The 19,873-nt window shown below is 54.4% G+C and overlaps 1 protein-coding gene across 2 annotated transcripts in view; it reads left to right on the top strand.

Annotated features, from left to right (window-relative positions):
• The window catches only part of LOC106850941 (receptor-type tyrosine-protein phosphatase V-like), a 36,588-nt gene extending 16,948 nt beyond the window's left edge, over nucleotides 1-19,640 (top strand). Inside the window, exons 17-39 of one of the 2 annotated variants that reach the window (XM_088180282.1) lie at nucleotides 150-419; nucleotides 859-1,137; nucleotides 1,959-2,093; nucleotides 2,214-2,418; nucleotides 5,659-5,726; nucleotides 6,091-6,217; nucleotides 6,507-6,554; nucleotides 6,954-7,047; nucleotides 7,848-7,938; nucleotides 8,423-8,499; nucleotides 9,328-9,462; nucleotides 9,965-10,087; nucleotides 11,058-11,218; nucleotides 11,937-12,072; nucleotides 12,547-12,626; nucleotides 13,318-13,405; nucleotides 13,860-13,950; nucleotides 14,573-14,649; nucleotides 14,941-15,075; nucleotides 15,572-15,694; nucleotides 16,191-16,348; nucleotides 16,757-16,892; nucleotides 19,060-19,640. In XM_088180282.1, coding sequence (XP_088036408.1) covers nucleotides 150-419; nucleotides 859-1,137; nucleotides 1,959-2,093; nucleotides 2,214-2,418; nucleotides 5,659-5,726; nucleotides 6,091-6,217; nucleotides 6,507-6,554; nucleotides 6,954-7,047; nucleotides 7,848-7,938; nucleotides 8,423-8,499; nucleotides 9,328-9,462; nucleotides 9,965-10,087; nucleotides 11,058-11,218; nucleotides 11,937-12,072; nucleotides 12,547-12,626; nucleotides 13,318-13,405; nucleotides 13,860-13,950; nucleotides 14,573-14,649; nucleotides 14,941-15,075; nucleotides 15,572-15,694; nucleotides 16,191-16,348; nucleotides 16,757-16,892; nucleotides 19,060-19,119 — 2,897 coding nt within the window. In that variant the 3' untranslated portion in view covers nucleotides 19,120-19,640. Of the gene's footprint in view, nucleotides 1-149; nucleotides 420-858; nucleotides 1,138-1,958; nucleotides 2,094-2,213; nucleotides 2,419-5,658; nucleotides 5,727-6,090; nucleotides 6,218-6,506; nucleotides 6,555-6,953; nucleotides 7,048-7,847; nucleotides 7,939-8,422; nucleotides 8,500-9,327; nucleotides 9,463-9,964; nucleotides 10,088-11,057; nucleotides 11,219-11,936; nucleotides 12,073-12,546; nucleotides 12,627-13,317; nucleotides 13,406-13,859; nucleotides 13,951-14,572; nucleotides 14,650-14,940; nucleotides 15,076-15,571; nucleotides 15,741-16,190; nucleotides 16,349-16,756; nucleotides 16,893-19,059 lie in introns of those variants that run through there. The other variant, XR_015808732.1, reaches the window with a different exon arrangement.
• The last annotated feature ends 233 nt before the right edge of the window (nucleotides 19,641-19,873 follow it).

The following is a 19,873-nucleotide window of genomic DNA, read 5'->3' as shown; positions in this document are numbered from 1 at the left end:
AAAGGTCATTTCTGGCAAACAGCAGCTGCAGGAATGTTATCACTGAACATGTGCAATCTCCTTGTGTCACCCATCTCCTCCTTGTGTCTCTAGAAAAGAAGACAGCACATGCATACCAGTAACTCTTCCCGGTGTGGTTTTTGTTGTAGCCCCCTCAGTTCCCCAGAATCTCTCGGCGGTGGCTGAAGGGAACAACACGATGCTCATCTCCTGGGCCAGTGTCTCTGGACAGCAGGACGACTGCCAGCTGTGGCTGCGGGACCCCCGGAACAGCTCACTGCCCTGGAGGCACTCCCTGGGCAGGGGACAAGTCCAGCACCTCCTCCAGGGGCTGATCCCAGGCAGGAACTACTCTGTGTCCTTGAGCTGCGTGGCTGGGCCCTACTGGAGCAGCACCAAGCCCTTGGCAGTGCCCATGGGTGGGTACACACTGTCATGAGGAGGGAGCAGGGCAGGCTGGAGTGGGGACAAACACCTGGGTGGCCTCAACTCTGGATCGACCCTTGAGTGTCAACAGAGGCATGGGAAGTCTTGTGGGAGATAGGAAAACCCAGCAAGGTGACCCTCTGGTAGCCATTGGCTCCCTAAGCTAGCCCCACCAGAGATCTCCTGGCTACCTGGGAAGCAGAGCAGGCTTTGCCGATCTCCACTCCTCGATGTCTTCTGTAAGACCTGAGCTCAGGCCCTGCCCATTCACATTGTCCTGTGGCCCATGGCACAGCAGACTCCCAGCTGGCAAGTACCTGGCTCTGCTCATCTCACTGGCCTCAGGAGCAGGGGCTGACAGGGCAGAGGTTGGGATTTCTCTGATGCAGTGAGAAGTTGGGGTTTCTCTGATCTGCCTTATCTCCTTTGCAGAGCCAAATCCAGTGAAGGATGTGCAGTGCCTACCAGAGTCAAGGAGCCTGTACCTGAACTGGACGAGCTCTCCTGGAGATGTGGAGGCTTATGAGGTGCTGACAGAGAGGCTTTCTGAAGGACCCTCCACCTTCAGGCATACCATGAGCATCCCTTCAAGCGAGGCCAGTCTGGAGGGGCTGGAGCCAAACTCTTCCTACCAAATCGTCGTGAGCACTGTGGGCATGAACACACTGAGGAGCCAGGCTGTGACTGTGCTCTGCAGCACAGCAGTGGAGCGTGAGTCCCCTCCTATCCCACAGTGTAGGAATCTCTGCCTTGGGACGGTCGGGACAAACTCAGGCGCTTTCTTTATTCTGGTCTTAAAGTTTGCAGTTTATTTCGTAGGGTGTGGGTTTATATAAGGCCCTGCCAGGAACTGCAGCCACAGCTCAGAGCAGGGTGGAAAAAGGGATAGAGTGAGAGTAAAAGAAGAGAGCTTAAGAAAGTAAGAACAAAGAGAGTAAGAGCATAAGAGAGAGATTTTCCCATTTACAATACATTAAATCTTCTTCTATGTTGAATATTCTAATTTCCACTAAGCAATCTAATACAAGATACAAATTCTCTAACATTTGCATGCAACCTCTAGGAATCACTATATTACCAAGTTTTACTGCTTTTCTTATCTCTACATTTTATCTGGGACCCTTCCTGCCATGCCTAGGGAGGATGTCTGTTTGCTTCTTGGTATTTGCGCATCTAACTTTATCTAAACAAAGGGGCCTTCAGGCATTCAGTTGCTTTCAGCTACACAGTCGAAAATTGCTGTCATTTCTATTTCGCTTCTATTTTCCATATTCTCAAAGTATTTTGCTAAGCACTTGTATTTATAAGGTTTCCCTAATTCATCCTTCCCAACACCACAGCCCTGCCACAGACCCCAGACAAAACACCCAGTGGTGCTGGTTGGAGCTGGGGACTCTGAGGTGCCTGTGAGCCCCACGTGGCTGCACTGCCTGCTGTGGGTTGGTGCTGCTGGGAGCAGTGGCAGGCTGAGCAAAGGGGGCTTTAGGAGCAGGGACACGCTGTGAGGCTGTGCTTGCTGGTTCCTCTTGCAGCCCTGCCCCCTCCCCTGCGTGCAGACGTGTTCCCAGTGGAGGCCAGTTCCACGGTGGTCATTTCACCCGAGCTGTTCAGTGAGGAGAACGGCCAGATCCAGTACTATGGTGTCATTGCCACCACCAATGAGTCATGTAAGTGTCCCTGCATGTCCCAGGCTGTGGTGCCCTTTGTGCCCAGGCTCCCCAGAGGGCAGCAGGGCCCCTGGATGTCACTTTGGGACTATCACTGTCACCTTGCACATTCCCCTGCAGTGCTGAGGCCCACCCAGGAGATCATGTCTAGCACATGGTACGACCACTACTATGGGACAGAGGACTCCTACCTGGCAGTGCTCATACCCAACCCCTTCCATCAGAGGAGCTCCCCCGAAACCTGGCGGGTGCCAGTGGGAACAGAGGAGTGTGGCCAGTCCAGGGCAACCTGCAATGGGAAGCTGAAAGCCAATGAACAGTACAGGTGAGAGATGCTGGTATCCCTCCTGAGGGGAAGGGGCTGGAGCAGAAAAAGGACTGTATGTGGCTGTACTGGTTTGAAAGCAAAACCAGTGAGAGACTCCAAGTCAGAAGTACAATTTAATGGGAAAAAAGATAAAAATACATGCAGTAGTACAAAAGAAAAGCACTGACAGAGTCAGAATACAACCTGACACTCTGCTAGTTAGGGTGGTGGTAGCGGTCCAGATGAAGTGATCTTGTTGAAGTAGTGATCCTGTAGGAAGGTCTGGTAGCTCCTGTGCTCTGGAAACCAGTGGGTAAGAGCTGCTTGTTCTGTCCCAAAGCCCAGATCATATCCAGGTGAGGATGCTTGGTTCCTCCCCCCTGGGTGGAGCATCTCACAATGGCTGATGTCATTCTATGAGACAGGGAGTGAGTTCTTGATTGCCCATGACACAGAAATGGCTCCGAGGGAGTTACCTATGAGTCATGGTGGGCCCATTAACAGGAGATAGTCCGGGGGAAGGAGGCAAGGAAAACACTGCCCCTCCTGGTTTCAACAGTTCATGAAGATGGTGATAGAATACATACCTTTGGGCACATCTTTACACTGTAACATAGGACAGTGGCCCTGCAAGAATGCTACCAGCTCCCTGGATGTCACCTCATCCTCACATCCCCAAATCCCCAGCAGTGGACACCAAGGGTTCTCCACCAAGCAGCATTTGAGGAAGGCAGGGACTGGCATGCAGGGAATATTAGGCAGCATAGTGGGCAGGGAGGGGGAAAGCTGAGGCTGCCAAGGGCTGTGTGTTGTCTCAGGAGCTGAGCAGATGTCCAGCCCCAGGCCAGGAACTAAAACAGATGCTGTTATTTGTAGGACCTCCATGTGTGACTCAGAACCTCAGTGTGCAGACGGTGCAAAAATGAAACTGATTTGGACACAGTTCGAGTGGTAGCAAACACTCAGGCTGAGGTCCAAGCTCCCCATGAGACACACACATGGATCCCAATAGTCATAAGTTCAGAGTCTTATTTGACAGTAAGTAGAGTCCAGGGACATGGAGGTACATATTTTCTTGTAGGGTACCTTAAAAACTGCTGATGGAAAAACTGGTTTTCCACTGTTAGCAAAGAATGGTGTTAATTTAGTCCTGTTAATTTAGCAGCTCACAGTTTCATCCACAGGCATTTCTCTGATCCCCCAGAGTCTGGAAGGTTATCCCATTCCACTTTAAAGAAACTTGCAGCAAGGATGGTTGATGGTGATAAAGCCATTGAGAACATTAGGAAAAGAGAATGAAAGTCCATGGGAGAGTGTGTAAGAGAGCTTCCCTTTCCACTGGGAATAAAGGGAGAATTAAATCTGCCCATAAGTTTTGTGGTGAGTGGGTGTTGGGGTTGGACAGACACTTCCTTCCTTCCTTCCTTCCTTCCTTCCTTCCTTCCTTCCTTCCTTCCTTCCTTCCTTCCTTCCTTCCTTCCTTCCTTCCTTCCTTCCTTCCTCCCTCCCTCCCTCCCTCCCTCCCTCTGTGCAGATTCTTACTGAGTTGTTTTATTTTCACACCTGTGCCAAACAGGGACTCTTAAGCTGCTGCTTAGGGCAGCACTGGCCCAGATTTGTGATAATACCCAGAGGGTGGGATATGGCTGTTTTTTCCAGGAGAAAAAAAAAAGAAAAGGGAGTTTCCAGAGTGCCATTGCCTTGGAAATTCCAGCCAGAGTGAGGTCATCAAGAGCAGAGAGCAGTTCTGGTGTGCTGTGTTATCCTGCCTGGCAGGAGAATGGCTGACAGTGCACTCCCACCCCTGTCCATCTCATGTCCATCCCAGGTTGGCATGGGGATCCCAGAAGGTTTCAGAAGCTTGGAGACATCACCCATCAAATCTGTCTGTTCTGAATTGCTCACACCTCAGGTGTGGCAGGGCAGGACTTGCTGGTTCACCCCTCAGCTCTGGAGGGATAGAATGGTCAGTGGGGTGGGGAGAGAACAGCAGGGCAGTGGCCTCAGACCAAGGTCTGTCAGCCTCGAGGGGGCTTCAAAAGCAGCAAAACCACCCCAGGACAGCCTCCACACCCAAGCACTGATGAGCCAAGGCTCTGTACCTGGCCCACCCACTTGGAGTTTTCCCCACAGGGGAGCAGCTAATTCAGGGACATCAGCCCTGTCATTAGTGCACCTGCCATGATTCAGTAACATGAGTCAATACCATGTACTGAGCTGGCCAGTTACTCAGGACTAGAAGGTACCTTTACACCACAGCTTTCTTTCAGTTTGGCTGCCCTAAACAACCTAAATGTTCTCAGTACAAACGGTACTTGACCTAAAAATCCTAAATATCTGACCTAAATATCTTAAATATCTAGCCTAAGAATCCTCAGTACATGGAACACTCAGCCTAAATATGCAACCTAAATATCGACAGGAGCCTGTGCTGCTGAGTTAATGATTATTAGGGTGGTGAAAAGCTGACAGCTCATTCCCACTCAGAATTTCTGTTCTTGTTTCCTGTCTTTCAGTGAGTTATTTATCCACAAGCACTCATCTTTCATGCCATGGCATCTGCAGGCTCACTTTTCAAAGGAGGTCTGTGCCCTGCCTGCTGCCAGAAGGGACCCACACACGGTCAACAAACTCTTGGCTGCTAAAATCCAGTGCTACCTTTAAAAGCTTTGGCTTGCATTTAGGGCACAAGAAGGGGCCCTTCCAAGTCACCTGCTCAGAAGGAAGTGAGCTCTGCAGAGCTGTGGGCATTGGTGTGCCTGCTGCCAGGAGGGGGATGAGGGGCAGATCTCCCCAGGGAAGGGGATGCACCAGCCCCCTGTGTGTGTGTGTGTGTGTGTGTGCAAGGGAGGGTCTGGGTCAGGCTCAGCCCTTCCAGATGAAATGTTCTCGTGTCAAACAGGCCTCAGCTCTTTCCTGGCAACTCTATTAACCAGCTGACATGAGCTATGTGGTTTTAGTTTTTTGTGTCCTATAAGAGACCAGACACTACCTTTCTCTGCAGATAACCCTCTGGAGGAGAGCTGCTTTCCATTTGTGTTTTCTGAACAATTTCTCATGCTTTCCTAAGTGGAACAAACTAGAGAGGCAGAAAAGGGAGCAAAGACCATTTCCACACATACCCTAAGCCCATAACAGAAAACCAGCTTTTTCCAGGCAGTGGTCCTGTTCCCCTGGGTCCTGCCTGCTGAGTGCTGGGTTCTGGGTGCTGTGCTCAGTTCAGGCTGTCCCTGACACAGGACTCTGCTTTGCCTTTAGGTTCAGCATTGCTGCCTTCACCAAATATGACCCAGTAGCCCCTGCTGTGACATTCACCATGTTCTCAGGTAAGCTGGAGAATAGCATCTTCCCTACCTGGCTGTGTAGGTTAGAGGTAATCAACAGCCAGAGGGAGCTCATAGGCTGTAGTAAATATAATAAATATAAGAAATGTACCCATATGTCATAGAATTATAAAATGGTTTGGGTTGGAAGGGACCTTAAAGCTCATATAGTTCCACTCTCTGCCGTGGGCACAACACCTTTCACTATCCCAGGTTGCTCCGAGCCCCATCCAGCCCTTGGACACTCCCAGGGGTCCAGAAACAGCCACAGCTTCTCTGGGCAACCTGTGGCAGGGCCTCACCACCCTCACCATAAGAAACCTTTTTTATTGATTGTTCTCTTTATACTCTTTCCTTCTATTTCCAGCTGCTGGATCCAGTGCAGACACAGCTCCACTCTCAATGCCAATAATCGCTGGAATCATTGTGGGATTTCTTCTGACATTTGCATCTGTTTTTGCTTTGGTTTACTGGAAACAGCTCAAAGCAAAGAGGTGAGCATGAGCCTGTTGAGTGCAGGCTGATATACCCAACCTTCAGTGCCAAGCCTGGAGGAGAGCAGGGAGAGGGTGTAAAAAAAGACAAAGCATGTGGGCTAGTGGAATTGTGCCTGGCAAGCTCAGGAGCCAAAGGCACAGGGGAGAGAGGAGCTGCCCATGTGCAGTGAAATCACAAAACCCTACAGGTGTGCAAGGCAGTGTGCCTGCCAGTGGTGCACAATACCTCATGGCATCGATCTCTGCACTGCAGACAAAAGTAACAGCTCCTGTGCTTTGATTCTAGAACCAAGAAGAGCAGCCTGCCCCAGGAAATGGTGACCTACAGCTTGAGGTGAGTGCTGGAGTTTGCCCTCTCTATGGCCCCACTGCAGCTCCTACTTTCCTTTACCTACTTCCTTTGCATGGTTTGACTCAGGAAAAATCCAAGTGTCTCCTCTCTCCAGTTGCTTTATAAATCAGTCTTTCCCAAGTTCAGGATTTATTGCCCAGCTCCATTATAAGTCAATGCATTGTCTACACCTCCTCTGTGAGTTTCTGCAGCAGGAGAATATTCTCACCAGCCTGAAATCCCTCCCAGATTTAAACTGGTAGTGAGGTGGGCTGTAAACCATCCCTGTGTGCCTCCAGGTACCGCAGGTCTCCCGGCTGGGCTGTCTCAGTGGCACCTGACTGGCTGGCCAGGCCTCCCAGTAACTAAGGCAGGTTTTCCTCTGGACTTCATTTCCTGCAGAAACGTCCACAGGCCCGTTCCCCTGCACAACTTCAAGCAGTACTATGAGATGAAGACAGCGAGTGCTAACCACGCTTTTTTCCAGGAGTTTGAGGTGAGATGAGACCCCTCCTAGAAATGACATTTGGTTTCTCCACGTGGGGCTCCTGCTGTTGGGTGTGCTCCTCTCCAGGGGTGGTCACCCTTCTCTAGCAATCCAGCCACCCTGTGAAGCAGCCTTGGAGGCCAAAGATTAGATGGACCAAGTGATGGGCAGTTCCTTTGCTCAAAACCTGTTTTGTTCAAGTTCTAGTGAAAACACATATGTGAGGTGAACTAGCACAGAGCAGAGTGTCCCAACCCTGGCTGGAGGAGAAGATGAGAGGAGTGGCAGTGAGAGCCACCCTGAGAGTGTTAGAAAAGAGCCTGCAGCCAGAGGGAAGCTCAAGGAGCACTCCAGGGTCAGGCTCTGAGCTTCACCTCAGGATGCCTTCCCTGCATCCCACAACATCTGCAGCCTCTGGACTGTTCTGCTGTAGCATTTCAAATTTCCATCAGCAATTTCAAACCCTCCTCAAATCAACTTTTTCTGGCTTCATGAGTGAGGACGGGTAGAAGCAGATACAGCACAAGATATTTCTGTTTGCTCAGCAGAAAATCCTCTGAGCTTTGTAGTAGATTTCCAAGGCTTTTCCCCCCAGTGTTTGTCCTTGGGCTTTTCTTTTAAATATGAGCAGTGCTGTTGGAAAAGGCAGTGGGAAAAGCCACCATGGCTCAGAGTGCACCGTGAGGGAGGAGTGGAGCAGTTCTCTGTGTGAGGGTAATGCTCTTTACCCTCCAGACATGAGCAGGGGGCTGAGCTGACCAGGAGCTCTCAGAGGAATGTCTGTGCTTATCTTTTCCCCTGTCCTACAGGAGCTGAAGGAGGTTGGGAAGGAGCAGTCAAAGGTGGAGGCTGAGCTCCCAGCAAATGTCTCCAAGAACAGATATCCCCATGTGTTGCCCTGTAAGTCTTGCCTCCTCCCTTCTCCCCCAGCATCCAGGGTGGAGCTCACAGGGCAGTGTTTAAGGACAGGCTCACCATTGCTGCCAGGGTCAGTGCCTGGCTCCTTTCCTGGGAGCAGGAGGACTCTTGAAATGGGTCTCAGTTTCCATTTTCCTGCTGGAGACTCAAGGCTTAATGGTTGAGCCAGGGCTGAGCCACCATCCTCTCCAGTCCTGCAGTGGGCTGCTGGGTGAGCCCAGCTCAGGATGGGTCCCAAATGGAGACCAGAGGGGGTCCATGAGTGTCACTGATGGGCCTCATGGCCCCAGTTCTGTTCTGCAGTCCCCTGCTAGCCCAGCTGGCAGGCAGTGCTCACCTCTCCCTGGGGAAGGTGCCTGGCAGAGCACAGAGCCTCCCTGCTGGAGCTGCTGGGGCTTCTCCCCCTGGGTTGCCCAGGTGCCATGTCCTGGTGAAGGGCTGCTCACCTGTGTGTGGTCTCTTTCAGATGATCACTCTCGGGTCAAGCTGAGCCAGCTGGGGGAGGATCCACACTCAGACTACATCAATGCCAACTTCATGCCTGTGAGTGCCCACTTGCCTTCCCCACCGAGATACAGGGCAGGGCACGTCACAGAAACTCTGCCCGGGCTGAGGCACTGTCCCCTCCTGTGAGGGCTGGTGGGCACGAGATGCTGGTGAGGGCACAGCTGGCACAGGGCAGCAAGAAGCTGTGGGGAAGGTGGAGATGTGTGGTTGCCCTTCAGCAGATGTTGCTGGAGCCTGTGAGTGGCAAATGCTGTGATGCAGAGCTGTGAGTGTGGGAAGACTGGCAAGTCTCTCTGCTTCCTTCTCATGGACTCTCTATCCTCTTCTATCACCTCCCAGCTTACTGCCCTCTCTGCCTGCTCTTTTTCCTTCTGGTCTGTGCAGCTGCATTTGAACAACCCTGGAGCTGTGCCTTCATCCTCCATGTGGGAGGTGTTCCCAGGTAACAGCAGGGCACACTGCCTGCATTGCTGTTGTGTGGATCTGCAGGGCATGTGTGTGTCCAAGGGCAAAGAAACACCCCGAGACCTTGCATGCCCACCCTGCCCTCAGCAGTAAAGTGGAAGCACAGGGATGATCCAGATCTGTTTTTCTCTGGTTAGACTGAATGAGGAACTGCTCAGAGGGAAATGGTGTGGGTCACTTTATTCCAAATATGTAGAAAGCATATGCTGGGTAGCTCATGCTTCCTGTGAAATCAGCTGCTTCTGAGATCAGCTGCCTGGGAACTGTGCCCATGGGGGCTAAGGGCAGCAGAAATTTCTCCTTCTGTCACAAAACCAGACCAGGCACTGGTCCAAGAGCAGGACCCACCTGCCTTGGCAACCTGCTAACTCATCTTGCTCTTGTCTGCCTCTTGCTCAGGGCTACACATCCCAGCAAGAGTTCATTGCCACCCAGGGGCCCCTAAAGAAAACCATCGAGGACTTCTGGAGGCTGGTGTGGGAGCAGAACGTCTGCAATATCATCATGCTGACAGTGTGCATGGAGAATGGGAGGGTAGGTGCCAGCCCAGCCCAGCCCAGCCCAGCCCTGGTGGTGTGAGCTGAGCCCAGAGCTGGGTCTGTGTCCTCCACAAAACCCCTACTCTGATATGGCTCCAAGATGAGCACAGTCCCCACAGCTTCCCTGACAGTTTGGGCAAGAGAGGCTGATCTGTGCAGCTCAGTCTTAGTGTGGGGCAGGAGCTTAGCTAGAACCAGGCCCATCACCTTCAGATATTTCCACAGAACCTGAAATTGCCATGTCTGGGTGAGGCACCTCGCATGGACTGTTCCTCCAGTCTCCAGGGATAATGAGACCCACACAGGTCTTTTTTTTCTGGAAGAGGCTGAGATCCAAATGGAGGGGCTGTGAGGGAGAGCTGTGCAAAGGGAAGGGAAAGCACCCCTGCCTGCTCCCCAAGACCTGTCCTGGCTCCCCTCACAGCTGCTGCTCTCTAGATGCTGTCTGGGAGCCAGAAGATCACCTGGTCCCTCTCTGGGACGCTGTCCTGCTCTAGGTCCTCTGTGATCATTACTGGCCATCAGAATCTGCCCCAGTGTCCTATGGGCAGGTGCAGGTCCACCTGCTGATGCAGAGCAGCTCTGAGGAATGGACCATCCGGGAATTCAAGCTGTGGCACGTGAGTTCAGATCCCAGGGGATTTGGGGACCTGGCAGGGGCTTGGGGTGGGCACTGGCATTTCTCCTCAGTGCTGGTGGCACCTTGCCCTGCCATTTGTGGGGCTCAGAGAAGATCCAAGCCCTGAGAAGCAGTCTGCCCCTTCAGATGGGTGACACGGGGGTGTCCAGCATGTGTCACACTGCTCTCCACCCTTGCTCTCTGGTTTCCATGTCCCTGCTCTGGGACAGCCCGCACTTTCCAGGGCATGTTCCCTGGCAGTCAAAGGCAGATGTCCTCCCTCCCAGCTCCACGTGGCATGGCAGGGGCTGTGGGGGAAGATGGAGGAGCAGAAGCCACCAGGCAGTGAGACCTGTTGCAGTTATTATGTCGAGACAGACTGGACTGGCATCACCATCAGTCCTTTATTAGAAACTTTTCATGTCTTCTTTCAGTGTACTTCTTTCCAACAGCTCTGACTCCTTCCCTCATAGGCAACTCCACACAGCTCTGACTCTTTGTCTCCTCTCTGCATAACTGACTCAACCCCAACCTGTCCCTTACCTGGCCACCTTACCCTGGCTGTCCCTCACACAGCATCTTCTTACCTTATCATGTCCCTTCCTGCTCACAGCACAGCCAGCACATTCCATCCCAACTGCAGCAGACTCCATCCTCGACTGCATCCCCAACTCCATTCCCAATTGCAGCAGACTCTCAGTCTCAAGCTCCAACTCAAACTACAACTGGTGGCCAGCTAACCCACTCTTTTCTAACACCCAAACTCACTGGGCAGGCACGGATGTTTCCACTGTAATTCATCGGGAGAGATTGCCTTCTGTACTGTCCTTTCAACCTGTCTCCCCACACAGACCTGATGCTGGCTGTTCCCTGCAGCTGAGCCAGGTGTCCTCAAGTGCCCAGGCGGTGCCAGGGCTGTGGGGTGTGAGCTGCCTCTGGGGGCTGCACACCCATCACCCACCCCCGTGCAGGAGGGTCAGCGGGCAGAGCGCTTCGTGTCCCACCTGCACTACACAGCCTGGCCCGACCACGGCATCCCCGAGTCCACCACTTCCATCATGACCTTCAGGGAGCTGGTCCAGGAGCACATCCAGAGCACCAAGGATGCAGGGCCGACCCTCGTGCACTGCAGGTGAGGCTCTCCCCACAGGGGATGGTGGGAGAGAGCAGGGGGGTGAGGGTCCTACTCTGCACAGACTGAGGGAAAGCAGTGCCCAGGAGACTCAGCTGCTCTGTGGAGCCTCCTGCTCACGTGTTGAGGGGTACAGGTGTGCTGGCAGCCTGTCCCCAGCCCCACGGGGAGATGGTCAGCACCAAGCCAGGGCAGCCTGAATGGCTCTTCAGCCCCATACCCTGCTTAGCATTCCATAAACCCCTGAAAGGATGTGGAACCTTAGGACATTATTGTTACAAGCACAAGTAAATGATATTGTTAGATTAAATATTAATAATATATTAATCCTCTTCCTTCAGACATGCAAATATCAAGTGTTCTAAACAATTTGTTCCTCTTACCTGTCTAATACAAAGCCTGGTACAAAAATCAATTTCCCAGGATGGTCAATTGATCTCCACATCAAACCAATCATTAGAACTTCCATCCAGCAGCTCTCCAAGAGTCTTACTTGGTCATAGAGGCTGAGATCAATGAAGCCCAAAGTGATGCAAATAGCATAAAATAAATCAACTTGTTAAATGCTCAGTTCTGATAAAGAAAAATGCCTGGGTGTGCTCGGGTGGTGCCCAGGGAGCGTTTGGGAGCACGTCCCGTAGCAGGAGGGAGCCCGTGGGCTGTGGTGTCAGGCCTTGTCGTGTCTTTAACCCTTTTAACCCTCCCTGTGTGCTCTCAGTGCTGGTGTGGGCCGCACTGGCACCTTCATTGCCCTGGACCGGCTGCTGCAGCAGATGAAGCAGGAGAAGGTGGTGGACATCTTCGGTGTGGTTTACTCCTTGCGCATGAACCGCTACCTGATGATTCAGACCCTGGTGAGATCTCTGCTCCCTCTTTCCCCTGGCCCCTCACTTCATTCCATTGAAGTGCACAGTTGCAGTTGGATGAGCTGGCCAGCCAGCCCCAGCAGCCCCAGGCTGGTCCTCAGCCTGTCACTGTCATCCTGCTGCTGAAAGCAGCAGCTCAGCTGGAGTGGAAATTGCTGGGGGGGGGTTTCAGCTGCTTCATGCCCTGCTAGACCCACAACAGCAACATGCAGAGTCTCAGAGACCTCCAGGAGGCTCAGAAACACCCTGGAGCACTGAGGAACAGGATCAGGCCCTTTGCAGGCAATTCTTAACTCACACTGTGTTGTTGGTCTGTGATGCTCCACAGTCTGTCTCCTGTCTCCAGTCTTTGGGGTTGGAACAAGGTGTCAGGATTGCCCTCCAGGAGAGAGACCATAGCCACCCTCTCGTGCTGTCTCTGCAGCCTGACAGTCTGTGTTGCTGTCTGCCTTTGCCTTCCAGTCCCAGTACATTTTCCTGCACAGCTGCATTCTGGACAAGATCTTGGAGGAGCCTCTCCTGGATTTATCAGGGACAGAGAGGTAAGGCCTTGCTATGGTTTGCCATCTGCCCAGCCCGATCCACAACCCCTGCTGGCAAGCCTTGGCTCCAGGACAGAAGGCCAGGGAAGCCCAGCCAGCCATCCCACCTGGTGCTGTGAGTGGGGTCAGCACCAGGCAGGTTGTTCCCTGCAGCACAGGGAGCCCAGCACAGAACAAAGTGCAGTCTCCTGGGTGCCCCAATGCCAGAGATGTGCAGAGCTGTGCTGGGGAAGGCATTTCCCTCAGCCTCTGGCTTCCCAGCCCGCAGGCGTGCCCTGGAGATCTGTACAAACTGGAGAGGCTCCTGGCAGCTGGGTGACCTTGGGACATCCCTCCTAATGGAGGCCAAGAGGATGGGCCTGGCTTTGACCACCTCTTCCATTGTCTTGGGGCTACATCTGGAGGTCGTGCACTTGTCTTTGTGGCCAGATTGTCTCCTCCCTCATGCAGAACAGGATGTCCTGTCCTTGCTGCCTCTTGGGAATGAGCCCTGGGCTGTGTCACCCCTGAGACTTGCCTCTGTCCAGGGGAGGGCAGGTTGTCACAGGCCAGAGCTGGGCTGGGTGCCTGGGACACCCCTGGCATTTGAGGAGTGAAGGTTTGCTCACAGCCCTTTCCACGTGCTACAGACACAGCCTGGGTGCTGCTGAATGAGCTCAGCCTCACCCTTGTGCCCTGGCTCTCTCCCCAGGTCCTGCCCCATCCCACTGAAGAGCTTTGCCCAGCACTATGCCCAGAAGGCAGCCAAGTCCCACATGGGCTTCCTGAGGGAGTATGAGGTGAGAGCTGTCCTGGGCAGGTACAGGGAGTGCTGCCATGGCTGTGTGTGCTGAGGGGACCTGGGGAGTGACTGAACCTGCTGGGGCTGGAGGACACCCTGTAAGTGCCTCCTGAGTGGGTCCCATGGCCCAGTTTCCTGGGTGTTCTGGCAGTGCCCCCTGTCCTCAGCGTTGCATGCCCAGGCACACAGCTCCCTCGTGCATTCTGCACTGCTCAGGGTCTGTCCACCACCCACTCCTTCCCAGGTGCCTTCCTGCACAGCAGCAGCCCTCTCCTGGCAGCAGGGCACAGCCCTGGCAGCCCACTCCAGAGCTGCTCTCGTGGCACTCCTGCTCAGGCTTCTGCATGTGCAGCCATGACCCCTCTCTGCCAAGGCCAGGTGTCCTCAGGAGGCTCCTCCTGCTCATGACCCTTCCTGCTCACTGCCTCCTTCACTCTCTCTCACCCTGGCAGGCCCTCCTGGAAGCTGTCAAGGAAGAAGCCAGCTCTGCATCACCATCTTCAGGCAGCCAGCAGACACGGCCCTCCTCCAGCATCCTGCCATGTAAGTTCTGAGACACCTTGCACCCTCTTCCTTCCTGTTCCTTTTCCTCCTGCATGGAGCCAGGGCCAGTAGTCCACAGCATAAGGAAGTACTTTGAGACTTTGGCGACTCCCCCAGAAGGTTACTGAGGTGTTTGGGATGGAGCACATGGTGTCTGGGACTGGGACAGCTGGGTTTGCTCAGCCTGGAGCAAAGGGGAGATCTTATTGCTGTTTTCAGCTGCCCGTGGGAAAGCACAGGGAAGACATGGAGTCTTCTCAGAGGTGTGCCATGGAGGGACAAGAGACAAGGGGGATGATTTGGGAGGGTAATAGAACTCAGTAGAAGGAGTAGTGAATTTCCATGAAGATGGTCAAACAGTGGAACAGAGGCCCAGAGCCCCCATGGGCTCTCCATCTTTGGAGAGAGGCAGATCTCCATTGGCTCAGTGACCTGCACTACAGCATCCTGGGACAGAGACCTGTCTTTGGGAGCCAACTTCCACAGGCTGGAGATGAGCAGAAGGGAGTGCCTTTGCCAAGAAATGCTGAAGGAAGGATTGGCTTTGTGTGGCAGTCAGTCTGTAAAGCCTGTTGGAGCTCAAGACTGCCTTGAAGCCCTCCAGCTCCCACTTCCTTTGCAGATGATCGCTCCAGAGTGAAGTTTGCCCTGCTGGAGCAGGGCCCTTTCTCAGGGCTGCTGCAGGTGTGGCGTGTCCCGGTGAGTCTCCCCCCAGCAGCAGTGCCCACCCTGTGCCTGGGTCCCCCCTCCTGGCTGTGCTCCTGTGCCCTGGGTCCTGCACTGCTCCTCTGCCACTGTGGTCCTGCAGGGACTGAGGACATCACTTCCCTTGCCTGCCCAGTTTGGGCTGCTCTCACTTGCCTCCCTTTCTTTTCTCTCCTTGCCTCCTGACCTGCTGAGCTCTCTTCTCTTCCTGACCATTCCTGCAGCCACCTGGGCCAACAGAGCACCCTCTCCAGCAGGAGAGTAACATTCTTATTCCCCACCCAGGGCTGCAGCTCCAGCAGGGACTACCTGGCTGTCCATGGCCCTGACAAGCTGACCATGGAGGACTTCTGGACCCTGGTGTGGGAACAGGATGTTCACACAATCCTGACACTTCTCCCATGGCAGGAGAAGGGGGAGGTAAGGCCCTGTGCCCACCTGTGCCATGGCAGAGTGGGAATCTGTTCAGTGCAGTTGGAACTAGCAGAGCTCTTGAAACTCTTCACTGCCTCCTGAGTCCTGGGTGCAGATTCAGCTTAGCTAAAGCTGGGCCTTTCCTGTGTCCAGGTGTTCCCACAGCTTGTCATGGGAGACAGGTTCTGTGTGCCCCCCATGCCTGGACTCAGCTGGTGCCCTTCATCTGCATGCATGCATCCTGCTCTGCCCTGCCAAGGTGCAGACACTGGCTGAGCATATTCCATCTCAGAGCAGAGGTGACAGGCAGCTCTGGGTTCCTGGGTGAGCTGCTGAACCTGCTGGTGTTCCTGGAACTCCCTCAGGTGTTAGGTGGGGGTGAACTGACATGGAGAGATGCTGGGAGTGCTCCTGGTCCAGCCCCACCACACACCCTGACGACCATGACTGATATGACAGACAATGACCATCAACAGAAAGCCAAATTTCTAATTGCACACAGGTCCCAGGTGAGGTGTGCTGGCCCCTGGAAGGAGACTGTCTCTGCATGAAGACTCTGACCATCCAGTGTGACACAGAGAAGCTTGTCTCGGGATGGAGATGTACCCAGCTCAAACTGAAACACGTGTGTGTCCATGGGGCTGTCCTGGCTCCCACCTCCTGGGGTGGGGGTAGGTCTGTAGGGATCTGTAAGGGCTGAAGGGTCTGTGGGACTTCAGGCTGCAAGAAAAGAGTGCTAGCAGTCCACAAATGCAGGAGTGAGTCTGGATTGCAACATCCAGAACTGAGTGGACACAGGAGATTCGTGGGAGAGGCCCTGGGGGCTTTCCCCACCCCCTGCTGATAGGTCTGTCTGACCCCTTTGAAAAGGCCCACCCAGTTGTCAGTTCCCTCTCCAGGAGCAAGTCAGGGTGCTGTGGGGAAGGAGAGCAAGTTGCCAGAGTCCTGGTACCTGCAGTGTGGGTGGTGGGCCCAGCAGAGGTGCCTGGACAGCTTTACAGAAGCTGGCAGGAAGGTCAGGAAAGCCTCAGAGAGCCTCAGGATGGGAGAACTGGGGCTCCTCTGCATCCAAACTTGCCCATCCCTCCCCAACATCCATGTCAGCTCTTTGTGTCTCACAGGAGAAGAAAGCAAAGGAGAGGCAGGTACAGAGGTTCCTGTACACACTCTGGAGCAGCAAGAAGCAGCCTGATGTGCAGAGCCTGGTGGAGCTGCTGCTGGCTGTCAGACGGTGCACACCCCACTGGAGGAGAGTGGGGCCTCTCCTGCTGCACTGCAGGTACCCCTGCTTACCCCTGCATCCACGGGCAGCCTCCCATGCTGGGAGCCACCAGGCTGCACAGTGCCAAAAATCCTTCCCCTGCATGCCCTGGGCCATGTTGATATCTGTCCGTGGGAGCCAGTGGAAGTTCTGAGCCTGGGAGGTCACAGTGCTCTGCCAGGGGCTGGGAGAAGACAGGGCAAACAGGGCTGGGCTGGGGGAAGCATGGGTGGAGCAGCATTCCCAGGCTGAGGTGCCCAGGCCATCCCTGGGTAGCTGCAGGGACACTGGGAGCAGCCCTGATATCCTCAGTGGCACACACAGAGAGCTCACAGTGCCCACATGGCTCCTTGGACTGCTGCCCTCTTCCAAAGGGGTTCAGCTCAGCCTGGCCTGGCATCACTGAGCCCTCCTTGTCCCTTGCAGTGGTGACATGAGCCAGATGGGGACACTGATCTCCCTGGATTGCCTGTTGTACCAGATGAAATCTGAGAGAACCGTGGACATCTTTGGTGTGACTCTCCAGCTGGCCAGGAGCTGCTGCCTCATGACCCCAACTCTGGTAGGGGGGAAGGAGGAGCGGTGGGGAGGGTGGAGCAGAGTCTTTGTGCTGACCTGCCTGGAGCTGGCAGCACCCTGCCCACTCCTGGGTGCTACCTGGGAGCCTGTCCAGCCTCAGCAGGGATTTATTTCATGCTTCTTCCCCACCCTGTGGCTCTGCCAGCCACCAAAGGCTGAGGGCACTGACCTTTCCCAGGCAAGAGTTTTCCATCTCCTCGGTTCTGAGTTAAGATCACTTCAATTTCATGTGAGCTCACAGTAAATCAAGGCACTCTTCCCATTGTACTCGAGGAAGGGTGGAGCACTGGTGTCACCCTACACAATCTGCCTGCTCACCCTTGCCTCCTGGGCATGGCTGTCAGCCTGGGCACCCAGAATCTGCTGGGTATCCCCTTGGCCAGTGCCTTTCCTGCTACATCCCCTAGACCCAGAGCCTGGTGTCACAGCTGGGCCGCTGTCAGGGGGACAACAGGACACAGTGCCACATGAGCAGGTGCCCTGTGGGCTGTAGCACTGTCTGATGGGGCCGTTCATGCCAGCCCAGCCTCGCTGTGCCAGCCCTGATGGGCACTCGTGGCACCAGTGCCTCTGGACATGCTTCAGTTGCTGCAGCTGCTGAATGAGCTGATGCTCAGCCCTGGAAACACCCCACAGGGCACGGCACAACTGGGAAAGATCTCTCCAAGGCTTCCCAGCTGCAGAGCCTCCTTCAAGAAGTTAATTACATTCTTAATTAATGTGAACCATGTGCGTGGTGGGAGCCAGAGGAGGGCACGGCGTGCGCTGCCCTCGCTGCAGAGCTGCTTTGTGCTCCCTGCAGGGACACAACTCGCCCATAAAGGCACAGCAAGTGCCCATCAAACACTGCTGGCCCGCTGAAGGGGGGATGCAGAGGAGCTGCTTTCCCTCAGAGCAGCAGGGCTGCCCTCCAGCCTCCTCCCACCCTCTGGGGGCTTGCCAGCACCCCTTGATGTCTGGCGGGGTCATCTGCTGCTGTCGTGCTGGAGGCAGCAGATTTTGGGGGGGCAGATGAACCTTTGATGGATGTTCAGGGATAACTGCCATGGATATTAAGCACCAGCAGCTCCAGTGTGGTGTGTGTCCCTGGGGATGTGCTCTTGCATGTGGCCAGCACTGAGTGTGGCTGGGCTGAAGGCAGCCCTGGGCTGTCACTGCCGATTTCACAATCAGACCTGACTCATTGAAAACACGCTCTGGTGACCTGGAGCCTCAGCCATTGTGTGATCCGTGGCATTCCCAGCCCTTCGGTGAGGCTGACCCCCCAGCACAGGGAGGAGGCTCCTCGTGACTTGCAGCTCAGCCAGAGCATTAACGAGCTGTTGGGAATGCTGCTGGGGCCCCTCTGCCAGTCCTAATCCCCCCTGGCCACTGCCATGTGATTCCAACCCCCACCATGGAGGGCTGGCCTTGCCCTGAAGCTCTGTGCCCTCAGTACAACCCCATTTACCTTCCTCAGTCCTGGCTTTGTAGCCTGGTGTCATTTTGGGGCAGCCTGGCATTTGGGCAGAACCTCATATCAAACACACGGGGACCTGTGACCTCTGAGCCCACATTTGGACATGATGAATCAGTTTGGTGGTATTGAAAAGAGACAAGCAATGCAGATGAGTTAAACCCACACAGATTTTTCTGTACCTCTGTGAGCCTGAAAGCATCTGCCCTGATCTGCTGTCAGCACCTGGCTCTGGTGCACTGGGACTACACCAAGGGAAACTCCTGGTCCAGAGCTCTTCCCTCATGGCCCCAGGTCAGTGGCAGAGCCCAAGCAGCTCCATGGCTGCAGCATCACTGGAGTTGCTCTTTGCTCTTGTTTTGGATGCAAACACCACAGCACATCCAAAGGCTGCTGGGGCACTTGGAGGAAGCCCAGAAATTGTTTCTCTCCAGCTTGGATGGGATGTTCCTCTCAGCTCCATCACAGGGGCATGAAGAAGGGGAAACAAACATGGGTATAGCAGGATGGCTTATTCCTTTCTGGGTGACTGTGGTGACACAGGACCATCATGGATTACTTGGGAGAGCAAACCCTGCTCTGCTATCAGACACTGTTCCTTAATTATGATGTTTTAAAGCAAACTGCAAGGTTAATCTGTGACCTGGAGGTCTCTGTCAGAAACCTGGCTCTGACCCCCCTTTCTCTCTTGCAGGACCAGTACATGCTCCTGTACACCTGCATCCAGGACATCATTGCTCAGAACCAGCCCTAACAGCACCTGGCCCTTCCTGGCACCCTCTGCCTCCCCTCTGCAGGGTCCTGCACAGAGCTGGGGGCTGCTGAGGGCACCATGGGACTCCTGGCACAGAGCAAGCCCTGCAGAGAGCAGTGACCTCCCCAGGCACTGACCCCAACGTGGTGTGAGCTGTGACACGGGGTCACAGACCCCTGGACAGACAGACAGTGTCCTGGACAGATGGACAGTGTCCTGCCATGCACCCCTGCAGCCTCTCAGTGCAGACATGGTGAGGGGCTGGACAGGATGCTCTCCTCTTTTGGGCATCTCCTGAGATTCCTGGTGCTTGGAGGGTTCTCCAGTCCCCCTCACTCCACCCTGTGGGGCTCTGTGGTGCCTCTGAGGCCCCACAGGAGCATGGAGCACCGTGGTCTCTGTGCCTGTGGGCACTGGTGTGTGGAGCTCTCAGATGTGCTGTGGGCAGAGCACTGGGAGCTGGCTTGTCTCAGCTGGTGGAATGGTCTTAGGTACAAACAATAAACAGCCCTAGGAAAGTGTGTGCTTGGAAGGGAGGCTTGGCTTTTGAGGGGTCCAGCTGATGTGAAGGCTGTGTCCCCAGCCATGGGACACTGCAGTGTCCCTTGGGCACACCAGATGCTGCAGTCCATGGCACAGCAGCTTCCAATCATTCATCTGCTCCTTCTCCTGGGGCAACATTTCTGTCCAGCCCACCCAGAGCTTCATGAGGAAGGGACACATTTTCAGATGAAGCCTGGGCTCAAAGTTGTGA

This window comes from Sturnus vulgaris, chromosome 29, assembly GCF_052056855.1.
Source record: "Sturnus vulgaris isolate bStuVul1 chromosome 29, bStuVul1.hap1, whole genome shotgun sequence".
In the NCBI taxonomy this organism is placed as follows: domain Eukaryota; kingdom Metazoa; phylum Chordata; class Aves; order Passeriformes; family Sturnidae; genus Sturnus; species Sturnus vulgaris.
Note: the sequence above shows the minus strand (reverse complement) of the source record. Positions and strands in the feature narration are given on the sequence as shown.